Genomic DNA, 24,295 nt, shown 5'->3' with positions numbered 1-24,295 from the left:
CCTTTTATACTTGTACAATCGTGTATTGAGTTTCATCTTCTCTGGAACCATTTTTTGTTTTTCGCAGAGACTCATTTATTCATTTCGAGTATGTTGGGGTTTTTGAAGAGGACTCTATGAAAGAAGCGAAGTGACCGCGTAAGAGAGACAAGCTTGTCCTCAGCATCGCGTAAAATTCGCCATTTTGGATAATGAATAGTCCTCTAGCCAACGGCGTAAATCCGTACTGAGGAGTGGGGGGGATGGTAACCATCACCACGATTACACGCCCATAACCGGACCGGGGGGGGGGGGGGAAGAAGCTTGGTGCCCCCCCCCCCCCCCCCAAAGTGGCAGCAAAAATATGAAGACTTTTGTTCTTGTTGCTTTTTTTTTTTTTTTTGCTTGTCAGATGACTTTCGGTGGAAAATCAGACCTTAAAAGTATGAAGACATTTTTTTGTTTTTTAAATATCTGTGAGAGGGAGCGGAGCGACCGAACGGGGGAGGATGTGTAGGGGGGGGGGGGTATTCCTCTCCCACACGAGGAAGATTTTGCATTTTCAGACCTGAAATTCAGCGATCTGGTGCACACTTTTGGTGAAAATTTTCTTTTCTTTTCTTAAAAGAAAAATAAGAAAATGAAATATTCACAATATATTATTGATAGACTAAATCGTGGTATTTCAGCTCTTGCTCCGCCTGTGCGACATCACTGTGAAGGCCTACTAAATAATGGGGCCTATCACCGGCGTAGACAGGATTTGACCTATAGGAGGAGCGGTTATGTGAGGGAGCGAAGCAAACGGGGGGGGGGGGGGTATAAATCTTTTTGCATTGAAAATTTTGACATTTTACAGTCCAAAAACTGCCGTTTGTAGCTATATTTTCGCTTTGGAAATTTAGGGGGGGGGGCACACCGGGTGCAACTGCTGTCAATCACTGGCAGCAACATCAGGAGAATGGCCGCTATTTGATAGCGATTAAATGCGAGCGAGCTTGAAAATTTTGACATTCTACAGTCTAAAAACTGCCGTTTGTCGCTATACTTTTTCGCTTTGGAAATTAAGGGGGGGGGGGCCGCGCCGGGCGCAACTGCTGTCAATCACTGGCAGCAACATCAGGAGAATGGCCGCTATTTGATAGCGATTAAATGCGAGCGAGCTTGAAAATTTTGACATTCTACAGTCTAAAAACTGCCGTTTGTCGCTATACTTTTTCGCTTTGGAAATTAAGGGGGGCCGCGCCCGGCGCAACTGCTGTCAATCACTGGCAGCAACATCAGGAGAATGGCATAGCGGTCAAATGCGAGCGAGCGGAGCGAGCGAGCTTGAAAGTTTTGACATTTTACAGTCCAAAGACTGCCGTTTGTGGCTGTATTTTTCGCTTTGGGAAATTAAGGGGGACACACCGGGCAAAACTGCCGGCAATTACTGGCAGCAACATCAGGAGAATAGCATAACGAATAAATGCGAGCGAGCGAAGCGAGTGAGCTTGAAAATTTTGATATTTTACAGTCCCCCAAACTGTCCTTTGTGGATGTATTTTTCGCTTGGGAAGTAAAGGGGGCGCACCGGGCGAAAACTGATGGCAATTACTGGCAGCAACATCAGGAGAATGGCATAATGATTAAATGCGAGCGAGCGAAGCGAGCGAGCTTCAAAATTTTCACATTTGAGTCCAAAAACTACCGTTCGTAGTTATATTTTTCGCTTTGGAAATTAAGGGGGACCGCACCGGGCGCATCTGCTGTCAATCACTGGCAGCAACATCAGGAGAATGGCAAAGCGATTAAATGCGAGCGAGCGGAGCGAGCGAGCTTGAAAATTCTGACATTTTAGAGTCTAAAAACTGCCGTTTGTAGCTATACTTTTTCGCTTTGAAAATTAAGGGGAGCCGCACCGGGCGCAACTGCTGGCAATCACTGGCAGCAACATCAGGAGAATGGCATAGCGGTTAAATGCGAGCGAGCGGAGCGAGCGAGCTTGAAAATTTTGACATTTTACAGTCCAAAGACTGTCGTTTGTGGCTGTATTATTTCACTTTGGAAATAAAGGGGAGCGCACCGGGCGAAACCTGCTGGCAATTACTGGCAGCAACATCAGGAGAATGGCATAATGATTAAATGCGAGCGAGCTTCAAAATTTTCACATTTTACAGTCCCAAAACTACCGTTCGTAGCTATATTTTTCGCTTTGGAAATTAAGGGGGGCGCACCGGGCGCAACTGCTGTCAATCACTGGCAGCAACATCAGGAGAATGGCATAATGATTGAATGCGAGAGAGCTTCAAAATTTTCACATTTTACAGTCCCAAAACTGCCGTTCGTAGCTATATTTTTTGCTTTGGAAATTGAGGGGGGCGCACCGGCCGAAAACTGCTGTCAGTCACTGGCAGCAACATCAGGAGAAGGGCATTATGGTTGAATGCGAGCGAACGGAGCGAGCGAGCTTTAAAATTTTGATATTTTACACTCCAAAAACTGCCGTTTGTAGCTATATTTTTCGCTTTTGTTTGTCCCACTTTTATGGGAGAACCATCCCCCCCCCCAGATCGACGCCTCTGCATATGAGGGTGCTTTTGTTAAGTGAAAGATCTGCTGCACACTCTTTGATGAATTAGGGATATATACGTCAGTGTCAAAAGGTACAAAGTTTATCGAAAGGGATCCTGTATAGCGGAGCTTTTGCATGCTTATGATTGCAATACAACGATCCGGTGCATAGTTCTGGGGATATTTGGACAATTTTCCATTAAGAAAGTTCGAGATTTGTCCTCATCTCGGGAATTGCTTGGGGGATAAATGATTTGTCTGCCTAAACACTTCCAAAGGGGCGGGGCAAATGCCCCTCCCCCCCCCCCCCCCGAGATAGATTTGACGCCCCTGATCTTCCCTGGGAATGCCCATAGATGTATCCTGACTGAGTAATCAGTCACTGTCGTTTCTCAGGAATGATTCAGGAAATGGAGGGGGTTCAATTATGCCGATATAGTTTTTGTTATTGTTTGTTTGTTTGTTTGTTTGTTTGTTTGTTTGTTTGTTTGTTTGTTTTCGTACATATTTTGCAAATGGTCCCCAGTTAATCGCGTCATAGCATGTTTACATGTAGGCCTATACTATTTGACGTTGTCAACGTCTGAGCCATACCTTACAGTGACTGTATTCGATATTGTCGATGTTACTTTCTTCGCGAGCGAGCGAAGCGAGCGAGCGCTTGAGAAAATTATGTATACATTTTCCTACAAGATAGAATACTGTTCAGCTATGTTACCTGTCTGAAGGCCGGCGTACAAACGTCATGCAATAATTATGTCAAAATTGTTACAATCACATTTCTGCTTCCTCCATTTTTTCCTCAAAATTCAGGGGGGGATGATTGTACAGGTCATCCCCCCCTCCTCCAATTCAGGGGGGGGGGGGGATATATCCCCCCATCCCCCCCGGGATTTACGCCCATGCCTCTAGCCATTGTAACAGCAACTTCTGAAACTTTCAACACGCACGCGCAGACTGGAAATGATTTGTTGACATTTGAATGACATCAAAGATAGTAGAGATATAAGATACGAAGGCGCGCGATAAAGATGGACACAAAATGGCTACCCTACATGACGATACAAAGGAGAGCTAAGTACAAACTCAGTACACCTAGAAACATCATTCATTTCCAAAGGTAGTGGTATTCTTGTCATCTTAAAAAGATTTAAAAATTATAGTCGTAGCTTTTTTTCGATGAAGGGGATAATTTTGAAGAACGAGATTTTAGAGTAATAAGGATTATTTCGTGGAGGTAAAAATTTGGCAACAACATGATCTCACAATCAAAAACGCTTGATAAACAACAACAACATCTGCAAAGACAGCACGTCTCAGGCAAAGACACACATCACCTGAGACGCGCTGTCTCTGAAGCCGCTGCTGTTGTTTATCAAGCGTCAAGGCAGCGCGTCTCAGGTGATGTGCGTATTGACCGATTCGGGTTCGTTGAGGGCAGCAGACATTTTACGGCACAGGGCGCAGCCATAGTGGGTGTATCAGCCGACCCCCCCTGCTCTCCCCCACCCCGGGGCAACATGTTTACACGCACTTGTAACAAAGGTTCGCGCACTAAGCAAGCATTCGCGCAATCAGTACGAGACGCCTATTGGCTAAAGCAGTTTTTCATTCTGCGCGCGTGCTAATGTAGGGAGAGGGGTGGGGGAGTGCGGAGGGGGGGTCGGCTGATACACCCACTATGGCTGCGCCCATGCCAAAAATACACATAGCGCGTCACAGAATCGGTCAATACGCTTGAAGACCGCGCGCTGTCCATTTGTTTTGTACAGGATTAGCGCGCACTTTCGTGTCTTATTTATTAAGCGTCTTTGAATGACATGCTGTGCTGGCCACGTCACGTGACAGAAAGAGAGAGAGACACAAAAGAAAAGACTGACAGATAGATGAATACATAAAATAGAAAGAAGACATATAGATAGATAGACAGATAGATAGATAGATAGAGAGTTTGGAGGGGGAAAGAAGGATGAAACGAGTGACACATGTGTGGCGTAACAGTTACATTTGACTTTTTTTTTTTTGTAATAACATTAATGGTCGCGAGTATAAGGTGTCAATGACCCAACATCATACTAACAGAGCACGATGCTGGCTACGGAGGATAGCCAGTTTGTGTGGCTGATTGGAAATGCAAATCAGTTCGTTGTGCCAGACTTTGTGGACACGCACATCTGTCTCGGTGAAGAAATGGCGGTTACGAGAGTTAAGTCCTACTTTGCCTTGGCGGGAAGACAAACAAAATAATTCACGACAGTCCCAATCCCGTCGTGCTTTCAAATTGCGCTGTGATTTCTGAAGTCACATAAACTTGCTTGTTTTCCTTTTATACTTGTACAATCGTGTATTGAGTTTCATCTTCTCTGGAACCATTTTTTGTTTTTCGCAGAGACTCATTTATTCATTTCGAGTATGTTGGGGTTTTTGAAGAGGACTCTATGAAAGAAGCGAAGTGACCGCGTAAGAGAGACAAGCTTGTCCTCAGCATCGCGTAAAATTCGCCATTTTGGATAATGAATAGTCCTCTAGCCAACGGCGTAAATCCGTACTGAGGAGTGGGGGGGATGGTAACCATCACCACGATTACACGCCCATAACCGGACCGGGGGGGGGGGGGGGAAGAAGCTTGGTGCCCCCCCCCCCAAAGTGGCAGCAAAAATATGAAGACTTTTTGTTCTTGTTGCTTTTTTTTTTTTTTTGCTTGTCAGATGACTTTCGGTGGAAAATCAGACCTTAAAAGTATGAAGACATTTTTTTGTTTTTTTAAATATCTGTGAGAGGGAGCGGAGCGACCGAACGGGGGGAGATGTGTAGGGGGGGGGGGGGGTATTCCTCTCCCACACGAGGAAGATTTTGCATTTTCAGACCTGAAATTCAGCGATCTGGTGCACACTTTTGGTGAAAATTTTCTTTTCTTTTCTTAAAAGAAAAATAAGAAAATGAAATATTCACAATATATTATTGATAGACTAAATCGTGGTATTTCAGCTCTTGCTCCGCCTGTGCGACATCACTGTGAAGGCCTACTAAATAATGGGGCCTATCACCGGCGTAGACAGGATTTGACCTATAGGAGGAGCGGTTATGTGAGGGAGCGAAGCAAACGGGGGGGGGGGGGGGTATAAATCTTTTTGCATTGAAAATTTTGACATTTTACAGTCCAAAAACTGCCGTTTGTAGCTATATTTTCGCTTTGGAAATTTAGGGGGGGGGGCACACCGGGTGCAACTGCTGTCAATCACTGGCAGCAACATCAGGAGAATGGCCGCTATTTGATAGCGATTAAATGCGAGCGAGCTTGAAAATTTTGACATTCTACAGTCTAAAAACTGCCGTTTGTCGCTATACTTTTTCGCTTTGGAAATTAAGGGGGGGGGGGGGGGGCCGCGCCGGGCGCAACTGCTGTCAATCACTGGCAGCAACATCAGGAGAATGGCCGCTATTTGATAGCGATTAAATGCGAGCGAGCTTGAAAATTTTGACATTCTACAGTCTAAAAACTGCCGTTTGTCGCTATACTTTTTCGCTTTGGAAATTAAGGGGGGGCCGCGCCCGGCGCAACTGCTGTCAATCACTGGCAGCAACATCAGGAGAATGGCATAGCGGTCAAATGCGAGCGAGCGGAGCGAGCGAGCTTGAAAGTTTTGACATTTTACAGTCCAAAGACTGCCGTTTGTGGCTGTATTTTTTCGCTTTGGAAATTAAGGGGGACACACCGGGCAAAACTGCCGGCAATTACTGGCAGCAACATCAGGAGAATAGCATAACGAATAAATGCGAGCGAGCGAAGCGAGTGAGCTTGAAAATTTTGATATTTTACAGTCCCCCAAACTGTCCTTTGTGGATGTATTTTTTCGCTTGGGAAGTAAAGGGGGCGCACCGGGCGAAAACTGATGGCAATTACTGGCAGCAACATCAGGAGAATGGCATAATGATTAAATGCGAGCGAGCGAAGCGAGCGAGCTTCAAAATTTTCACATTTGAGTCCAAAAACTACCGTTCGTAGTTATATTTTTCGCTTTGGAAATTAAGGGGGACCGCACCGGGCGCATCTGCTGTCAATCACTGGCAGCAACATCAGGAGAATGGCAAAGCGATTAAATGCGAGCGAGCGGAGCGAGCGAGCTTGAAAATTCTGACATTTTAGAGTCTAAAAACTGCCGTTTGTAGCTATACTTTTTCGCTTTGAAAATTAAGGGGAGCCGCACCGGGCGCAACTGCTGGCAATCACTGGCAGCAACATCAGGAGAATGGCATAGCGGTTAAATGCGAGCGAGCGGAGCGAGCGAGCTTGAAAATTTTGACATTTTACAGTCCAAAGACTGTCGTTTGTGGCTGTATTATTTCACTTTGGAAATAAAGGGGAGCGCACCGGGCGAAACCTGCTGGCAATTACTGGCAGCAACATCAGGAGAATGGCATAATGATTAAATGCGAGCGAGCTTCAAAATTTTCACATTTTACAGTCCCAAAACTACCGTTCGTAGCTATATTTTTCGCTTTGGAAATTAAGGGGGGCGCACCGGGCGCAACTGCTGTCAATCACTGGCAGCAACATCAGGAGAATGGCATAATGATTGAATGCGAGAGAGCTTCAAAATTTTCACATTTTACAGTCCCAAAACTGCCGTTCGTAGCTATATTTTTTGCTTTGGAAATTGAGGGGGGCGCACCGGCCGAAAACTGCTGTCAGTCACTGGCAGCAACATCAGGAGAAGGGCATTATGGTTGAATGCGAGCGAACGGAGCGAGCGAGCTTTAAAATTTTGATATTTTACACTCCAAAAACTGCCGTTTGTAGCTATATTTTTCGCTTTTGTTTGTCCCACTTTTATGGGAGAACCATCCCCCCCCCCCAGATCGACGCCTCTGCATATGAGGGTGCTTTTGTTAAGTGAAAGATCTGCTGCACACTCTTTGATGAATTAGGGATATATACGTCAGTGTCAAAAGTGTACAAAGTTTATCGAAAGGGATCCTGTATAGCGGAGCTTTTGCATGCTTATGATTGCAATACAACGATCCGGTGCATAGTTCTGGGGATATTTGGACAATTTTCCATTAAGAAAGTTCGAGATTTGTCCTCATCTCGGGAATTGCTTGGGGGATAAATGATTTGTCTGCCTAAACACTTCCAAAGGGGCGGGGCAAATGCCCCTCCCCCCCCCCCCCGAGATAGATTTGACGCCCCTGATCTTCCCTGGGAATGCCCATAGATGTATCCTGACTGAGTAATCAGTCACTGTCGTTTCTCAGGAATGATTCAGGAAATGGAGGGGGTTCAATTATGCCGATATAGTTTTTGTTATTGTTTGTTTGTTTGTTTGTTTGTTTGTTTGTTTGTTTGTTTGTTTTCGTACATATTTTGCAAATGGTCCCCAGTTAATCGCGTCATAGCATGTTTACATGTAGGCCTATACTATTTGACGTTGTCAACGTCTGAGCCATACCTTACAGTGACTGTATTCGATATTGTCGATGTTACTTTCTTCGCGAGCGAGCGAAGCGAGCGAGCGCTTGAGAAAATTATGTATACATTTTCCTACAAGATAGAATACTGTTCAGCTATGTTACCTGTCTGAAGGCCGGCGTACAAACGTCATGCAATAATTATGTCAAAATTGTTACAATCACATTTCTGCTTCCTCCATTTTTTTCCTCAAAATTCAGGGGGGGATGATTGTACAGGTCATCCCCCCCTCCTCCAATTCAGTGGGGGGGGGGGGGGATATATCCCCCCCATCCCCCCCGGGATTTACGCCCATGCCTCTAGCCATTGTAACAGCAACTTCTGAAACTTTCAACACGCACGCGCAGACTGGAAATGATTTGTTGACATTTGATATTGTGTTTTATTGATGTATTATTCATCTCTTTTTTGTAGGAGGGGGGGGGGGGGGGGGCTAGAAACACATGTCGCTCACTGCACATGCTGCAGGAAATTGCGAGCTTCAGATATGCAACGCGAACGCTAAAGACGATGCTATTAGGCTAAAAATTGTGTTTCTATTGTTCAACCAGGGAGGCTGCGTCGTCTTGGCGTTCGCGTCACAGATCTAAAGCTCGCTATTTTCTTGTGCGCCGACGCTTTTCCATCTACACAGTTGCCTCGGACTGGGTTGTAGGGCGCATGCGTTCCGATGCGGACGTAAGTCACGAAATGACCTGAGACAAGATATCATTATAGTCATCAAAGGGTAACAACGACCTCAATGACGTGAGTGACGTGGCTCCTCTTTCGACGCGCTCATAGGTCCCAAAGTTTGGATATTTCCGCACAGTAGACACAACACTTACATCCGTAATTCAATCACGGCTGAAACGAGTTCTTATGTTGCCTGCGAAAAAACAAAAAACAAACCCTCAACAACAACAAAGAAATGCCCAGCAAAAATATAGAATTTTGCGTCTCTTGCGATTCGATTGTGAGTCAGACATTAGTGCTACTTTCTCGAGGCAAAGCTATATCACGGCTTCTATTCCGCCACGTAGCTCCGAGGGACAGCCGAAGGAATTCAATTATGTATGCTATCATCAGAAAATCAAATTATATCTTCTTCCATTTTTTCCCCTCCGTCATGTAGTGGCCTACTTCCAACACACAAAGCATAGCAAGGTTATCATCCATTGTATTGGCCTATATATATATTTTATTCAAACACGGCGGAGAGAGGTTTGGGTATCCAGAACGCTCCGCGGCAAACGATGTTGCTACCAGCATTTTAATTTCGCGCTGTTCTACGACCAATGAAAGACAATTTGACCGCATCGATTGGACCTCGGCAGTGGCAGAATAGCAATTTGTCGAGATTGTTTGTTACAGCGCGGCAGGTCGGAGGACCCGTGTAGACATCAGCGCTACACAAACATTTGTCGTTTGGAAAACCGATTTTTTCTCTATAGGGCCAGCGTCTTCAGACACAATAATGAACTTGATCAGTCACTTCATTCGATGAGAGAATGCATAGAACTATTACTGAAACACCAGATTTATAGGGCTACCTGTGTAATTAAACTCTGATATTAATAAGAGAAACACATTGGACTTGACGTGACTATCCCTTCAAATTTGATATCGCAATTATTCAACAGCTCTGGCGCTCAAGCCGAGTCGCAGCGAAGCCAGTCAAACGTACAGCTCAAGTCATGATTCAAGACAAAGCATTAAACAGATGACTGTCACTCTTATTCATAATATTATGATAAAACAATTAAAATATCATAACTAACGATGGGAAATTGGAACCTTTTCAACAACCTGTATGTGGGTGTCAAAATTTTCTCTTTTTTTCTCACCATTTTGTTAATAAAATTATGGTTGGTGTTTTGTGTCTGACACTTCCAATCTATGATGAATTAATCATCGACAGAACATTTTTGGCCACATGTACACCAACGATGACAAGATTTCGTTGAACCTAACATTATAACAATAGAGCCACAAGCCCCGTGAACGAGGTACCATTGCAAGAGACTTTGTACCTGTAATACCTCATTTGCTTCAGACAAAAACCCCCCGGATTCTGCTGAAATGATATCTCTTACGAAACTGGTAACCTTTGTTGAACGCTCGGACTCCTCGTGTAACAGCTACCTCCTAACAAATCCTGATCGTCCGGTGACTGACCTACCAAAATCCACCCATCCCCCCCCCCCCGGGAAAAAAAAAAAGAGTAGATTAAAGCACGGCCCTGTCTCACGTCCTGCCGCATCCCAGTCGTAAACCTGTCGAAACTGTGGAGCGAGCGACCGAAAGCGAGGCGGTGAAATCTCGGTAGCGGCCTGATGGGGTCTGAACTGCTCTTTAAAATCTTCCTCGAGGGAGCACTTCTCATACCATCACTATGACGAGGCCATTATATATATCCAGTCCGGTCTACTGTTTCATTCATGGCCATTAAAATCTATTCGTAGAGGAGGAAGTTCCAGATCCAAATCAAGTGCCTGTAAATCAATATCTACAATCAGACCAACAACTTTTAATCTTAAATAACATGACAACTTCTGGCCTTGGCAATGCTACGCGATGAGAAGTTTTCAGTTAGTAAAGATTTAACGTGCTTTTGTCATCGCATCCTTTCATTTCTTCGCCAGTTGAGAAATTTTGCAATCAAACTATGTTCTTTATAATCACAGGGGGAAAATAGTTGGTGCAAGGTGAAGTAGGCGTTGCTTCTCTTCTGTGCAGCATTCTATACAAGGGAAGCTGAACAGTGTAAAAAGAAAAAGGAGACACCTTCATCACGGAGTTCTCGTTATGAAGAAAACAAATTGAGAGAATGATATAAAATGAGTGAAGTATTAAACACACGAAACGCGAAGTGCTGGGGTGTTTCCGCCAATTCATCATGACCATTGTCGGCTCATTAGCCACGATGCGTATCGCTGCCGCCGCCACCGCAACAGAAGTTCAACCTCGGTCCGTCCGACGGGGGTAATTTTTCGCCGACGAGTCGAAGCTCTTGAGAAGACTCCTCTCGCCACCCTTCACGCAAGGTAGCACGGATTCGCATTAGACGCCCTCTACGGTAGAATCTCACCCAATGCGCGACAGAGTTATGTTCCCCGTATCGAGTTGGTGATTTTTATTTTTTTTTTCACGCTCGACATGTACTTTCGAAACTGTTGGATATTGCTCTGTTCTTTTATTATTCCCACGGTTATACTAAGAAGAGAGAACGATTTATAGGGCCAAACAGATTGCCAAAACGAGATGATCTAGTGCTCATCCACCAAAGAGGACCTGGTGAGCGGGGCAGTTTGTGCACTTTTCCTTTTCTCGTATTTTTCAAACTTTGAATTTTCAATACAACTATCCCGAAGTCAAGCAAAATGCCAGGTAATGACTCGACTCCTACCTTAACAGACGTATCTATTTATAGTTGTTTTACTTGCTGCGTGGTATTGATAGTTTAAATAGTATTGACAGTTTCTACGAAGAATCCACAAGTATGATTGTATTTATTGGCCTAGCACTATTCCTTACGTCATACTTCGCTCACGCTTGCAAACATCACTGCTTATGATTTTGTACCTACTTTGATCAAGTTAGCTATAAAAAGGGCGAAAATCGAAGAAGTCACATTGTACAGCTAACAGATATTATGTACACCGGACACAGGTACATATGTGAATTCGAGAACGAAAAGTAAAGCGAAATCCTCATATAACACTGTTAGCATGACAGCTTTTCTAACAAATTTCCAGCCTAGTCTGGCATTGCTCATACATTTGCCACACGAAAAATTAAGAAACAAATGGATTGTAGAAAGAATGCTATGCATTGTTTTTCACTTCCAGTAAAGACCTTCTCTTCCTGATCTACATAATGTGATTGTGTACAACGAAGAGAGAGGGAGAAAGAAAACAGAATAAATCCTTGGTTACACCCCCAAACGGAAGTACGAAATTATTTCGATTGTTTATTGATGTTCGTTGCACATCAGAGCCTGCAGCGTCTAGAGTGCTCCATCGATCCGGGTCTTCCAGTTGTTTGTTAGTTTTGTTTTGTGACTATTGTCCACCAACTAATGACTCAATTAGCATGTTTATTGAATCCCTTACCTCGAACGTCCCGTTCTCCGTGTCGGTCATCTCCAGTAGCGAGTAGTCTGCATCCCGATCGCCTTTCTCATCAATCGAAATTTCCCCCGAGATGCCTGGGTATTAAAAAGGGGAGCAGAGATGGAGACGATGCATTCTCGGTTTCAATCTCCGGAAAAAAAAATACACGCATAGATTGTCGTGGGGGGAGTGCAAAAGTGAGAAAAAGAGAGAGGAAAATTTATATGTTTATTTGAGAGGGAAAGACGGAGATAGAGAGAGAGGGGGGGGGGGGGAGGGGGAGGGGGTGGTTGGGCCTTCATGTACCGGGGAATCGCAAGGTGAACAAACGTGGGGAAATATTTACGCATAATCTCAAACGGGTGTATCTATTCATAGCAAATATCTATCTCGTAACGAGAGCGTGAGTGATACATATCCACACACACATACACACACACACAAACACACAATCATATATATATATATATGCATATATATATATATATATATATATATATATATATATGCATATATATATATATATATATATATATATATATATATATATATACATATACAAACATAAATAAACATATATGAAGAGAGAAAGAGGGGCAAGGCTATATAATGTTTGCATATGTTTCTTTGAAAGAATTAAAGAAAGCATAAGTCGACACTAAACAAAAAGAATTGAATTATCTGATGTAAATCAGCCAAGTGAATTGTTCGATATGATATGTTCGTATGATACGTTTGTTGTTGTTTTTTTCTGGCTTCCTTTACAATCTGTTGCGGCACAATGATAACCATGTACCAATGAATTCACTCTACTTCAAAGAAAATATGGGAAAGAGAGAGAGAGAGAGAAACAAAGAGAATTAAAGAGAGGGAGAGAGAAAGGAAGGAAGAGCAGGTACACAATTATTGTACTCGATTCCTTTCTAGTCAGAATGTTTCAGCTAACCGGAACCTGACCCGCCAAAAAAGAAAGGAGGAAAAAAAAAACACACGATTGAAATAAACAAAGAAATACTAAAACTGTTTCGTATATCATCACTTTCAAGCCACAGGCACTTTGAGATTTTCATTCTTTTGTAACTTTGACTAAAAAACGTTTTGGGTTAGTGTGTATCATTTACAGCCTTTCGGACTGTGGCTTTTCCCTTCTGCGTCATGTTCGAGCAAAAACTGAAATGTAAACTCATCACTTTCACATCTACGGTTCTCCCCCTACGGCAAACCGTCTGTTCCATACAGCCGTTACGATTGATTGCTACGCCTAAGTGAATATGATATTTCTTTGGATGTGGCTCGAATGGCGCGGGGCAGGTTTACAAACAATTCCAATGCTGCAAAAAGGAAACGAAGGAGAATAATCCGAATCCCCTCCGGTAAGCGCACAATGAGTATATGCCATTTCTTCTCCTTTTCTTTCTTTCTTTCTTTTTTCTTTTTTTTTTTTTTTTTTGGTAACCAAACGCTTGAGGTTCTTTCATGACGAAAGTTTGCACAAGTGGAGAACGAGAAAGGAGTCCCACCCTCGTCGCGCTGACAATTCGTCACCTGCATTTTAGTCCTTCGCAGCAGCTGCTTGTACCCTCATCTCTGGGGGAAGTAAGTGGTGGTGGGGTACGGTGTTTGACTGTCGGGACGCGCGAAATCTCTCGCCTGGCAGCGCGTATTTGCAGCGGCGTGTGCATTATTGAATACGGAGTGTTAAATGGGCTCATGAGCGACAACTTGTCGCTGCTCCCGCATCCTGAATGGATTTTGTAGTGCGCCCTCTTTCGACGGGGCATTGTGTTTCTACACTGCCTAAGACTAGCTCTTTTTTTTTTGTATACTGTATACAATCATTATGTATAGATACACACCCACATCATACACAGATAGATAAAGAGAGGCAAGGATAGATAGGTAGAGAAATAGATAGATAGATAGATAGATAGATAGATAGATAGATAGATAGATAGATGGATAGATAGATAAAAAGATAGATAAATAGATACTGTTGATAGAAAAAGAGAGAGATTGAGCATAATAAGTATGTGCATGCATAACATTGTGTGTTTGCGCATGGATGCATATGTGTATTTACAGAGAAGTGAATGGAACTGAACTGAAATGAGCTGATTTGAATTATATTGTATTAAATTGGATGAGATACCAACCCACGCTTCCGCGACATGGTGTCATCTCATTAAGATGGGAACATCGTCGTGTATCGAAATTCTCTCTATCTACTTAGTGGCAGGTGAGTTGAAAACGTGTTAAATATCGCACATACGTCCACACTAACACCTATCTGTGATTTATCATAGCAAATTACCAAATTATTTAGATTACACGAAATCATACAGGCATGAACAAAGTCGTATTGATGTCACGAGTCCAACATATTCCCAAGGAATTTTCCCTTCGCACCGCGGATAGTGTAGAAATTGGAAAAGAAAAAAAAAATCAAACAAACAGAAAAATCCAAAGTAATGACATTTGATTAGACTGAGGGTGCTGAGTCATTTCTTTGAAACATAACGTCTTAACAATCACCTCCACACGAACTTTGGTATATTAGCTATTCTACATTCCGTCCTATAAATACACACGCGCTAAATAAAATAAAATAAAATAAATAGATAGGCGAACGTCATTATAGAAGACTTTGCAGTTGCGAACATCCACGTATTCCCTCTTCCATTTCTATTCGAGTTCTTACCTTGTTTATTGCCCACGCTGAACGAAACTTTCTTTTCGCTACTTATTTCCATCACGCGCGATTACAGATAAATCAGTGCGGTAGCCATGGCAACCAACACGCCATCTGTCGCCACTTCATTTGTAACACTTTCATGGCGTCGTTATAGACGCCAATATATTAATCTTGTTTGAACAAACATCGCAACACTCTTGTCAACGAAGAAGGAGTGTTGCAGTAGCTAGTAGAGACCATAAATATAATTCTAACGAGAGGTTTATTATATTATACGACGTACTTCTGCTCCATGCGTATTCATTTTTTTTTTCCTTTGATAATTCTATCTTCTTCTCTCTTTTTTTTTTTCGTCTTAAAGGTGGCATACATAGGCATGGTTATTTTCATCTGGGTAGAACAGTTCACAATAAGTGTCAGATATTGAATGTTTGCAATTCGATTGTACTTCGATTCGGAATTACAAGTATATGCCTGCATCTTTATACCTCTCCAATCTACTGCTTATAACCCTATGCACAGAGACAACAAAGACAACACATACACACACATACACACACAGATACAAACAGGTACAGTCATGCGATACTCACACACCAACAATTGAATGGCAAGGTTTTTAAGGGCACACCGTGTTCATTTCTTTGTATCCTGGTGCTCTTGTATTCATTTTGCTGGACTGTGTGTTCTACCACTGTTTACAAACTGTTAACAATTGTACACTATACTTCTAAAACACAACAAATAAACAACGAACAACCAGTACAAAATATAATGAACTATCAGAGTTAGGTTTTCAATGCCGAGGTGAACTGTTAAGCATAAGTTGTATATTGCAACTGTCTTTAAATCATTCATCGGTAGGTTGTTTAAACCACCGTTACGTCTGCCTCGTTCACATTATAAGTGAAGAGTTTGTTTGCAAAAACCGATAAGTCCATATTTGTCAAATGGAGATATTTGCGATTAAAGGTCAAGAAAAATAAAGAGAATAATAAGAAATTTTTTGCTTCTTTTGACCATATCTTCAAAAATGTACCTTTATATGTAGTGACCAATATGTCATTTAAAATGTATTATTTTGTACTTTATGACAGAGACCGTACTTCAAAATCTTCAAAAATGGACTTATCGGTTTTTGCAAACAAACTCTTCAAGTGTATAGTTTGATTTGTCGTTCCAGATATTAAATAATAAACCAAATCTAAGACTATTACTTGTTTTTTTTATCATATTTGCCCTTCTCTACATTGAAGACCGTTTCAGTCGTATCTCACTGCTTTTTACTCTCTGATTTCTTTTGTTTTGTTTTTTGTTTTGTTTTTTTTTCTAGAAGGGATTATAGGGTGTTTCAATTCAGGTAGCGACTAGTGTGCCACAACATCCTCGTTGCTAAGAAAAAAACAGACTGAGCATCGGAACATTTTACATTCTGATGGAAATGGGACAATCTCAGTGCTTGGAAGGAGCAGATATAGTCTTCAGATTACTGGCATCGAGAAATAGGTGCTGGAAAACACACAGACCCACCCACCCACCAATACACACACACACACACACACACACATACACACACAAGGCTAGAGACAATATGTATGTACACGAAAAGTACAGTAAAGAAGAGAATTCATTTCACGTCTTTTTTTTTTCACAATGAACCACAATACGAACATAGAAAGAAACAGAAGACAGACTGGAATCGAGGCTAAGTTACGCACCTGTGAATGTTCGGTTCCACATACGTTTCGTGACACTGGCGCCATCTCGCGGATCTCCTTCCGGGTCTTCCAGGGTCTCGTTCAGGGCCATGGCGTACAGGAGAACAGCGTCGTGAAAAGCACCAACGAAGCTGTTGACCTGTAACATGAAAGCAATCAAAAGGGAACATTTGAAATGGTGTACGTTACGGGGGAGTTTACTATGTTAAAAGCTCGTTTCAATAGCAGTTACACGAGTTATATAACTTAAGGGACACAATGACAGTTTTTCTGTTATTATAAACTGTATTTTTTTTTTCAGAAGGTGAAATGTATGACAACAAAATCTAATGACAAGGGTAGATGTGATTGTTATCTCATACCATGACTTTTTAGAGGACAAGGAGTGTTTGTTCTTCTATTACTGCCACTCATTTAACTTTTTTTTTCCCGCTCAAAAATGTTCTTGATTAATCTGCTCTTAACTCCTGGAATATACAAATCATATATACGCTTCTTTCTCTTTGCAAATGCACCATTTCTCATAAAAAAGTGGAGAATCTGGCAGTGATATGGTGACTAAATGAACGAGTCCTTATATTGAGGACCTACTTTAGATGCCATGTTTATTTCTATTACTCCATTAACAATAGTCCACCAGAAAATAAAGGCGTGGGGTGGGGGGAAAGCTCGATGAAGTTTCCATGAACTACATAGGACTGCCTCATTTTGTGACAAAATCAAGGATACTATTCGAAACGACTCGCTCCCAGGGGTAAAATATCGCTTCAATGGACCGTTACTGTTTATGAAATGAGTTACGCACAGATGCTCACATGCACACAAGCGAATCACCAAATCTCCGTTAATGTTTCACAAAGTGCTCATTCACGACGGGCCAAACGCATTTTTCAGCTGCGTGTGATTACGGGATAATTATGACTTCGACACGGAGACGACAACAGCTGAAAGCTTAACGAGCTATCTATAAATAATGTAAAATCCGTTATTGGAATCGCACAGCAAAGATTATACACAAGAGAAAGAGACCCGATCATGTCCCCCATAGTGAACTTGCCACACGATGTACTTTTCCCTCCCGACTCGACGTCCATTTCATTTCACGATCCGTCCCCTACTATACCAGCGTAATAATAATCGTTTAAACAGGACACATGTATCTGGCACATTCTGAAAGCGATAGTTCCTACTTCAACGAAATATGACGACCCTGTTAAAAAATGGATCATGTCATATAAATAATAAAAAAAAGAAATGGTTCATGTGATCAGTAAAGTTTCGATTCCCCTGGGTCAAAACAAAAGTTGCACCATGGCGACAGGCGGCTGTGATGTGAGGAGAGAAAAGAAGGTACTGAAAACGGCCTATGAAAGCTCTATTCTTGTTACCTCTCACTTCTACCCAGCCCCCCCCCCCCCCCCCCATGGACCGCTGGATTCATTAGATAAAGTTGGGATTAGGGAGCTAAAGCAAGGCCAGATCATGATACAGACTTGTCATATTCTCCGCCAAAGCAATTACTCGTGAATATTACAGAGACAGTCATTGCTCGGACAGACAGCGTCCATAATCAGACCCTTTTACATCCTGGTAGACATTAAGGTTTGATTGCCTGACTCTGTTAATCGTCAACCGAGACCCTACACACCAAAACCATTCCATCCCCTCCCCTATCTCCTCCCCGCCCCCGTCGTGCTCTGTCTGTGTCGCCCGAATTTCACTGAACAGAATAATTTCGTCACATTTCGTGTTGGCGGCGCTCGCATGGCTGTAATCGTCCTCTCGATTTAACTCATAATCTTATTCAAGCATGCTCCATAAACCACTGCACTGCATATTGCACGTGCTTCATTTATGGAAATCATGTTTGTGGATGGCAACTTGCGCGGGAATTAAAAATGAAAGGAAATCAAATCGCATCGAAAAATTAAATCTTGCATGACTTAGTGCTCATCTCCATCAACAGGTTACTCTAGCGAAATTACAGTGTAGTATACCATTTTCAGTGATATTTATCGATTGCCATGCCTCCATTGCACAGAAAAATGGAACACCAAGCGACGTACTATTGCGAAAGGCCTGTTTTGATAGCTTTTTGCTGGGCGTTATTGGCTAGTTCTCTTATTGCTTTGCTACGTTTTTTTATCTCTTTGTTATTGCTACTAACCCGGTTTAAAGTGTGACAATCATACCAGAAAGTGTGAGAAAAAAGAATGGCACATCCGCATGGCAGTATTGCGGCAAATGATAATCACTGGGCTTAAAGGTCTTGTCTACCTTTGGGAGCAATGATTTAAAAATGTTCAAGATATCACTTTTGATGCACATTGTGTAGGTCAGTTGCATCACAAAACATCCTACCATATAGAATTTTTGCAATAGAGCCTAAAATATAAGGAGATGTCTGTATTCTCTCTATAACATTTTTATTATAACTATTGTTCACATTTTGTATATTCAACAATACTTAGCATCGATTATACTGGTTCAAATTTTTACAGTGGTTGTTTCTATCCCTAACTCACATTATTTTAGAACTGTTTTGAAGCACTAATACACTGTACTGGGATTTTGTTTCATCTGCAAATGGTTAATTATGCCTTTAAAATGCATCTGTCCATAGAGTTACTGTTTTATTATTTTTTTATTTTTTTTGGTGGGGGGGGGGGTTATAGTTTTACAGTGTATATCGACTGCGCAGTGACGTTGGGGACAAAACTCACATCTGCACCTGGATACGAATACAGACAGGTAAATCATTGTTTCTTATATCAGCACGTTAAAATCACCAATCTGTACTCATCTACTCTTCCTACATAGCCCTCCTAAACGAGTGGAATATGGAACATGTCGAATGCAGCCGACATCCGCCTCAATCCAAAAACAGCTAAATCTGGCATCCATCCAAAAACTTCTTTCTGGAAAACGTACTCAACTTGCTGTAATGTCGAAACAATCGTCATCTCAATCATGCATATTGCAGTGGTGTCTCTTAGTTACGGAAGGCTAGCTTTAGCCCCACTCCTGGTCTTCCTGTAAATTAATAAAACTTGTTTTGAAATTCTTGTCAAAGGAGACAGTGTGCTAGTTTGTGTGCATTTCAATTTTTCTCCTATTTGTCTTGATTATGTATTCTCTACCGTTAGAAACTAGAATCCTTTTTTTTTTTCTCGAGACGATTGGGAAAAGTAACTTGAGTGCTTTCCAAGGATTCAATGTATGATATTCTAAATGTATACATTTTTTGAAAGTGCAGTCCATAATATACTAGTGAGAGACTATAATACGATTCGTTAAATATGCGATTCGTTAAAGATGCTGCATTTCATTATTCATGATTATAAGACATGTCTCTCACTTCATGCACTCTTCCCCCCTCCTCCTCCTCCTTCTCCTCCTCCCACTTTATTTCTCTCTATATATTCCCCACTTCCCCTCCATGATATCTCTCTTATTGATATATAGGCCTACCTGCACTTTTACCTCTACATTTTAATCAAGAAAGTATATTGATTTTTTTTTCTAACCTGATTGGTCTCCTCGATACTTTCTACCCTCACCCCCTTTCTCCCTTTCTCTAAATAACCCTTCCCCTTCTTCTCTCACTCTTTCCTTTCTCATTTCTCTTACAATTCCTATTTGGCGACGAACATCGGCGGTTAAGGAGTCGAATTCTCCCGGGAAGGGCCTGGCGGTCATGGGGGGTACTGTACGAGTGGGAAACGGGAGACATGCAGCCGTAAGGGGGGGGGGGGTTCACTTTGGGGGGAACAATTACCGATACGTGCGTCGAAACATTACTCGCACATAGAAGAGAGAAAGAGAGAGAGAGAGAGAGAGAGAGAGAGAGAGGAGACAAAGACAGATAGAGATTTATCGCGCTGAGATGCGATATCGAGTTCCCAAATTTGGACCGCGGAAAAGACGTCAGGAGCACCGCTGAGGGCGGTATACACCCACCTCAGATAGTTTTCAGCACGGAAAACGGCATTTTGCTCTGATTCGTTTAATAACTGTCTCACGCATTCCCCGCCAAAAACAAACAAACAACAAAACAAAGCAAAAAATAAACAAACCTATGTAATGAATCAATCAAACAAACAAAATAAAATGCATACACACACAAAAAAAAAAAAACCCACACACACAAAAAACAAAAACACGATGTTACGTAGGTGGACATCCGATGAAATAATAACCCCACCATATAACTGTTTCCGGAGTTTAGACTTCTTTGAAGTCCAAAATTTGGACCGCGGTCCATTAACAAATCAGTTTTTGCGGTTTGACACTTTCAGAAATATCATTTATTTCCAGAAATACCTTTCAGAGAAAACAAAATTGTTTCTTGGAAACACACGTTGCGTGTATCACTTGTATTTTGAATAAAAGGCTTAAGGTCTAAATCCTTCCTCATCCAATTTACATGGGGTTCGACTAAAACGGACGAATTTTTAGAATACCGACGCATAACTCATGAACCTTCCTTGTATCAACAAACACGACAACGGTAAATCTGCAAATGATATGAAAATGTTGACAGCAGGGATCATTGTACATATTTCTTTGATTTTGGGCGAACATTGTCTCTTGCAGGACCTCGAAATATTTATCACATAAACAGCAGAATCTCGATAAAACGACAAATCGACGAGTTAATGGATTAATCATTGCAATCGGCGCGTATTCTCACCACTCTTGGGTCAAAGAACTGGCGATATGATATGGGGGTAGGATTTTACATGGTGTAACATTTTCTTACGTTGCCTAAAAAAACCTTCCCCCCTACCACACACACAACACATACATACACACATATACATACATACATAAACACACAAACATACAAACACACACACACACATACACGCGCACACACACACATACACAGGAATATGGTTATCTGTGATCGTTGAAAAATTTCGAATAAAACCACAAAATGCCAAAGTTTAGGTGAATGCCCTGAGGATTACTGAGCAGGGCCATCGAATCAATACGGGGCCCTGGGGGGAGGGAGCTTGCTCTGTGTCGATAGCTAATGCAGCGCCAGGACTGAAGTCCCACATGCTGTACGTAGGGGGGAAAAAAGAAGAGAACAGAAACGCCTGGGACTATATACGCACGTGGAAGACATGCAGAAAGGCGGCAAAACAGAGGAAACGGGGTCAGTAACAGACACACCGGGGTTCAATCTCGGAGAAAATAGAATAATCGGGCAAGCGAGAAATATGGCCTAGTTTCTAAAGCATTCAGCCCAGTTAATTTACACTCGGGATTGCTGTACGCCGCTTCCCCAGGTACATTTAAGAAAAAAAAAAAAATAATTGCGGATAGAACTGTTCCCTTGCTACTTCTACACTCTAGTTATCACCGAGGAAAAACAAACGGCCAAAAAAACCCCCAACAACAACAACAACAACAGCAACCAAGAGCACCTGTACACATACAGTTCTCCAAAGCGGTTTTCACACTGTCAAAGGCAAGCACGTATGATGATATATGTATGACGAAAGCGTTGAAGAAGTTAGTGTCTGCGCATGTGCTATAATGATCGTCCTGTTCACTGGACCTTGCGCACTGCAGGGCATTTGGACTGCATAAGACATGACATCCAATGCGCCACATATAATGACTCCATTTTATGGCTACGTTAATATAGGCAACGGAAGCAGAGCACGCATACGAAAGTAGATCAAAGTATCTGACATCACCAGAAGCTGATATGGAAATATATACCTAATGAGCCGATTCAATGCTAACACTGCAATATCGACCCACCATCATCCCTTTCTCTCCGCTGTCTGCTGGTTAAGGAAGACTTCATTTGCCAAAAAAAGCAACAATCATTGAGAGACACAAATGCTACAGAATTCTCATTACAGATTATCCACATTCATTTTCTTGTTGATTGTATCGTTATCCTTACACGCTAATTTGTCAAATGTCGCTTTTATTTCGTCGAAAAAGCAAGCAAATAAAATATTCTGGTTTCAGTGCACACGTATGCCATGTATTTGTCTTTTCCTTGATTGAAGCACAGCTGTGTTAAGATTTTCGTACTGTCACAAATATTTTTATCACGATCACTTTCGCCTGTATAGGCAAAATTGACCAATCAATCAATCAATCAATCAATCAATCAATCAATCAATCAATCAATCAATCAATCAATCAATCAATCAATTAATATCATCAGAGTCAGAGCAGATGATTTGGTTGGTTCTTGAAGGCAGGATGACGTTTACTTATTTCTTGCCTCTTATCTCAAACTATATTCCATCCCTGAAAGAATCTCCAGACATTCCATCGCATGACGCCACCATCGTCAAGGCTAAGGCAAAAAACAAGCAAATTTCGTGACGCAACGACATCTAGTCGCGGTCGTTGTTTGTCTGTTCCTATTCCAAATTTTGACTTTTAACTGGAAATTTTTCTCAGTCTCTTGGCGACGTTGGTCTTATCATTTCACACCTCTGTGAAGTCCATGGACGTACGTGCTCACATAGCATCTTGGCGAAATAATAAACATGGTAAGAGAAACTAAATGAAGACCGAGAGAATTAGAGAGAGGGGGTGGGGGGGGGAGATGTAGCTGCCGTTAAAATTGTAGTCTCGCAGACGTGTAGAAGTCATCTCGACAATCGATTTGTTCGCCAAACGATTTCATTTCGTACATTAAAGAGCCGCGATTTCTCGTATCGACCGGTGTCCATGTCCCAGACTGCCGCAGCGCTGCCACGGTTCGATCGGCGCGCAGGCGAGAGCAGTCACGTGACGTAACTCTTTGCGATATTGATCGGAATAATTCGCCATGTTTATTTTCTTGAAAATGAGATGCGCGCAGCAAGACCCATTTGCTAATAAACGGTCGGATAACCGTTGACTCCAGTGATACTTGTTGAACGACAGAAATGCAGTTTCAGTTTCAATTTCTTCGCTTGCGGCATGTTTAAAGAAAGGAGACGACAATTCAATGCAGTATGAATATTAGTAATATCACAAAGATAACAAAAGTTAACTACTATTATGTCCATCATGAATAATGCAATATTCCAAAGAAGAAACGAGCGTTGTACGGGAAATAATTCACAATAGGAAAACGCCCGACTGGTTACTTTTAAAATTCGAGTATCCAACGTTCATATCCCCAATAATTTGAGAAACAAGCGAACTACTTCGTTGAAACCTTCCGAGGGTCGGGTTTATAATACATTCATATCTACGAAAGATAACTTCTACTGAAATTCCACAATATATCAATCACGTAACACATGATGGGTAAACTTTGTGAGAAGAATCTTTCCCAGCGAGATATTTTCTTCTATACAGATTGCTGGCAGCTTAAATCTTCATCAATGAATTCTTCGCTGGCTTTTCACAGCTTTGTCCAAGAAGCACGTCTTCTTTTGGTCAAATTGCTCTCCGGTGTGTAAGGAAAGCTGTCTACAGGTAATGGGATTTCTTTGAAAACTATGAACTGCTATACACATAGGGAATATTCCACATGCATAGGAACATAGTATTTCTCCTCTAAATTTATTTCAATCTTACAGCCTGGCTATGGTTGAAAACATGTTTCAAATTGGACAGAAAGAAAAACCATAGCATCACATAGTAACATTGTGTCGATGTTTCACATTCCGCAGAAACAGAAGTTATGGCATCAAGAAACGAAATTGTGTTGATTGATGGCCTCAACTCCGAATGACCTGTTGTTACTTAGAATCTATGATAATTTGCATTAATCCGCAATCTTACGCGTGTCTTGAGATTCAAGGAGTAGGTCTTA

At 41.9% G+C, this 24,295-nt stretch overlaps 2 protein-coding genes across 2 annotated transcripts in view; both read right to left on the bottom strand.

Moving 5' to 3' along the window:
* Positions 1 to 12,144, bottom strand: part of LOC140237997 (atrial natriuretic peptide receptor 1-like) — a 158,743-nt gene extending 146,599 nt beyond the window's left edge. The window contains exon 1 of the mRNA XM_072317923.1: positions 12,097 to 12,144. Within this exon, the coding sequence (XP_072174024.1) occupies positions 12,097 to 12,126 (30 nt within the window). The 5' untranslated portion in view covers positions 12,127 to 12,144. The remainder of the gene's footprint in view (positions 1 to 12,096) is intronic.
* A 4,354-nt stretch (positions 12,145 to 16,498) lies between these two features.
* The window catches only part of LOC140238272 (atrial natriuretic peptide receptor 1-like), a 100,963-nt gene continuing 93,166 nt past the window's right edge, over positions 16,499 to 24,295 (bottom strand). Inside the window, exon 2 of the mRNA XM_072318207.1 lies at positions 16,499 to 16,645. Within this exon, the coding sequence (XP_072174308.1) occupies positions 16,499 to 16,645 (147 nt within the window). The remainder of the gene's footprint in view (positions 16,646 to 24,295) is intronic.

The sequence above is a fragment of the Diadema setosum genome, chromosome 14, assembly GCF_964275005.1.
Source record: "Diadema setosum chromosome 14, eeDiaSeto1, whole genome shotgun sequence".
Lineage (NCBI taxonomy): Eukaryota > Metazoa > Echinodermata > Echinoidea > Diadematoida > Diadematidae > Diadema > Diadema setosum.
Note: the sequence above shows the minus strand (reverse complement) of the source record. Positions and strands in the feature narration are given on the sequence as shown.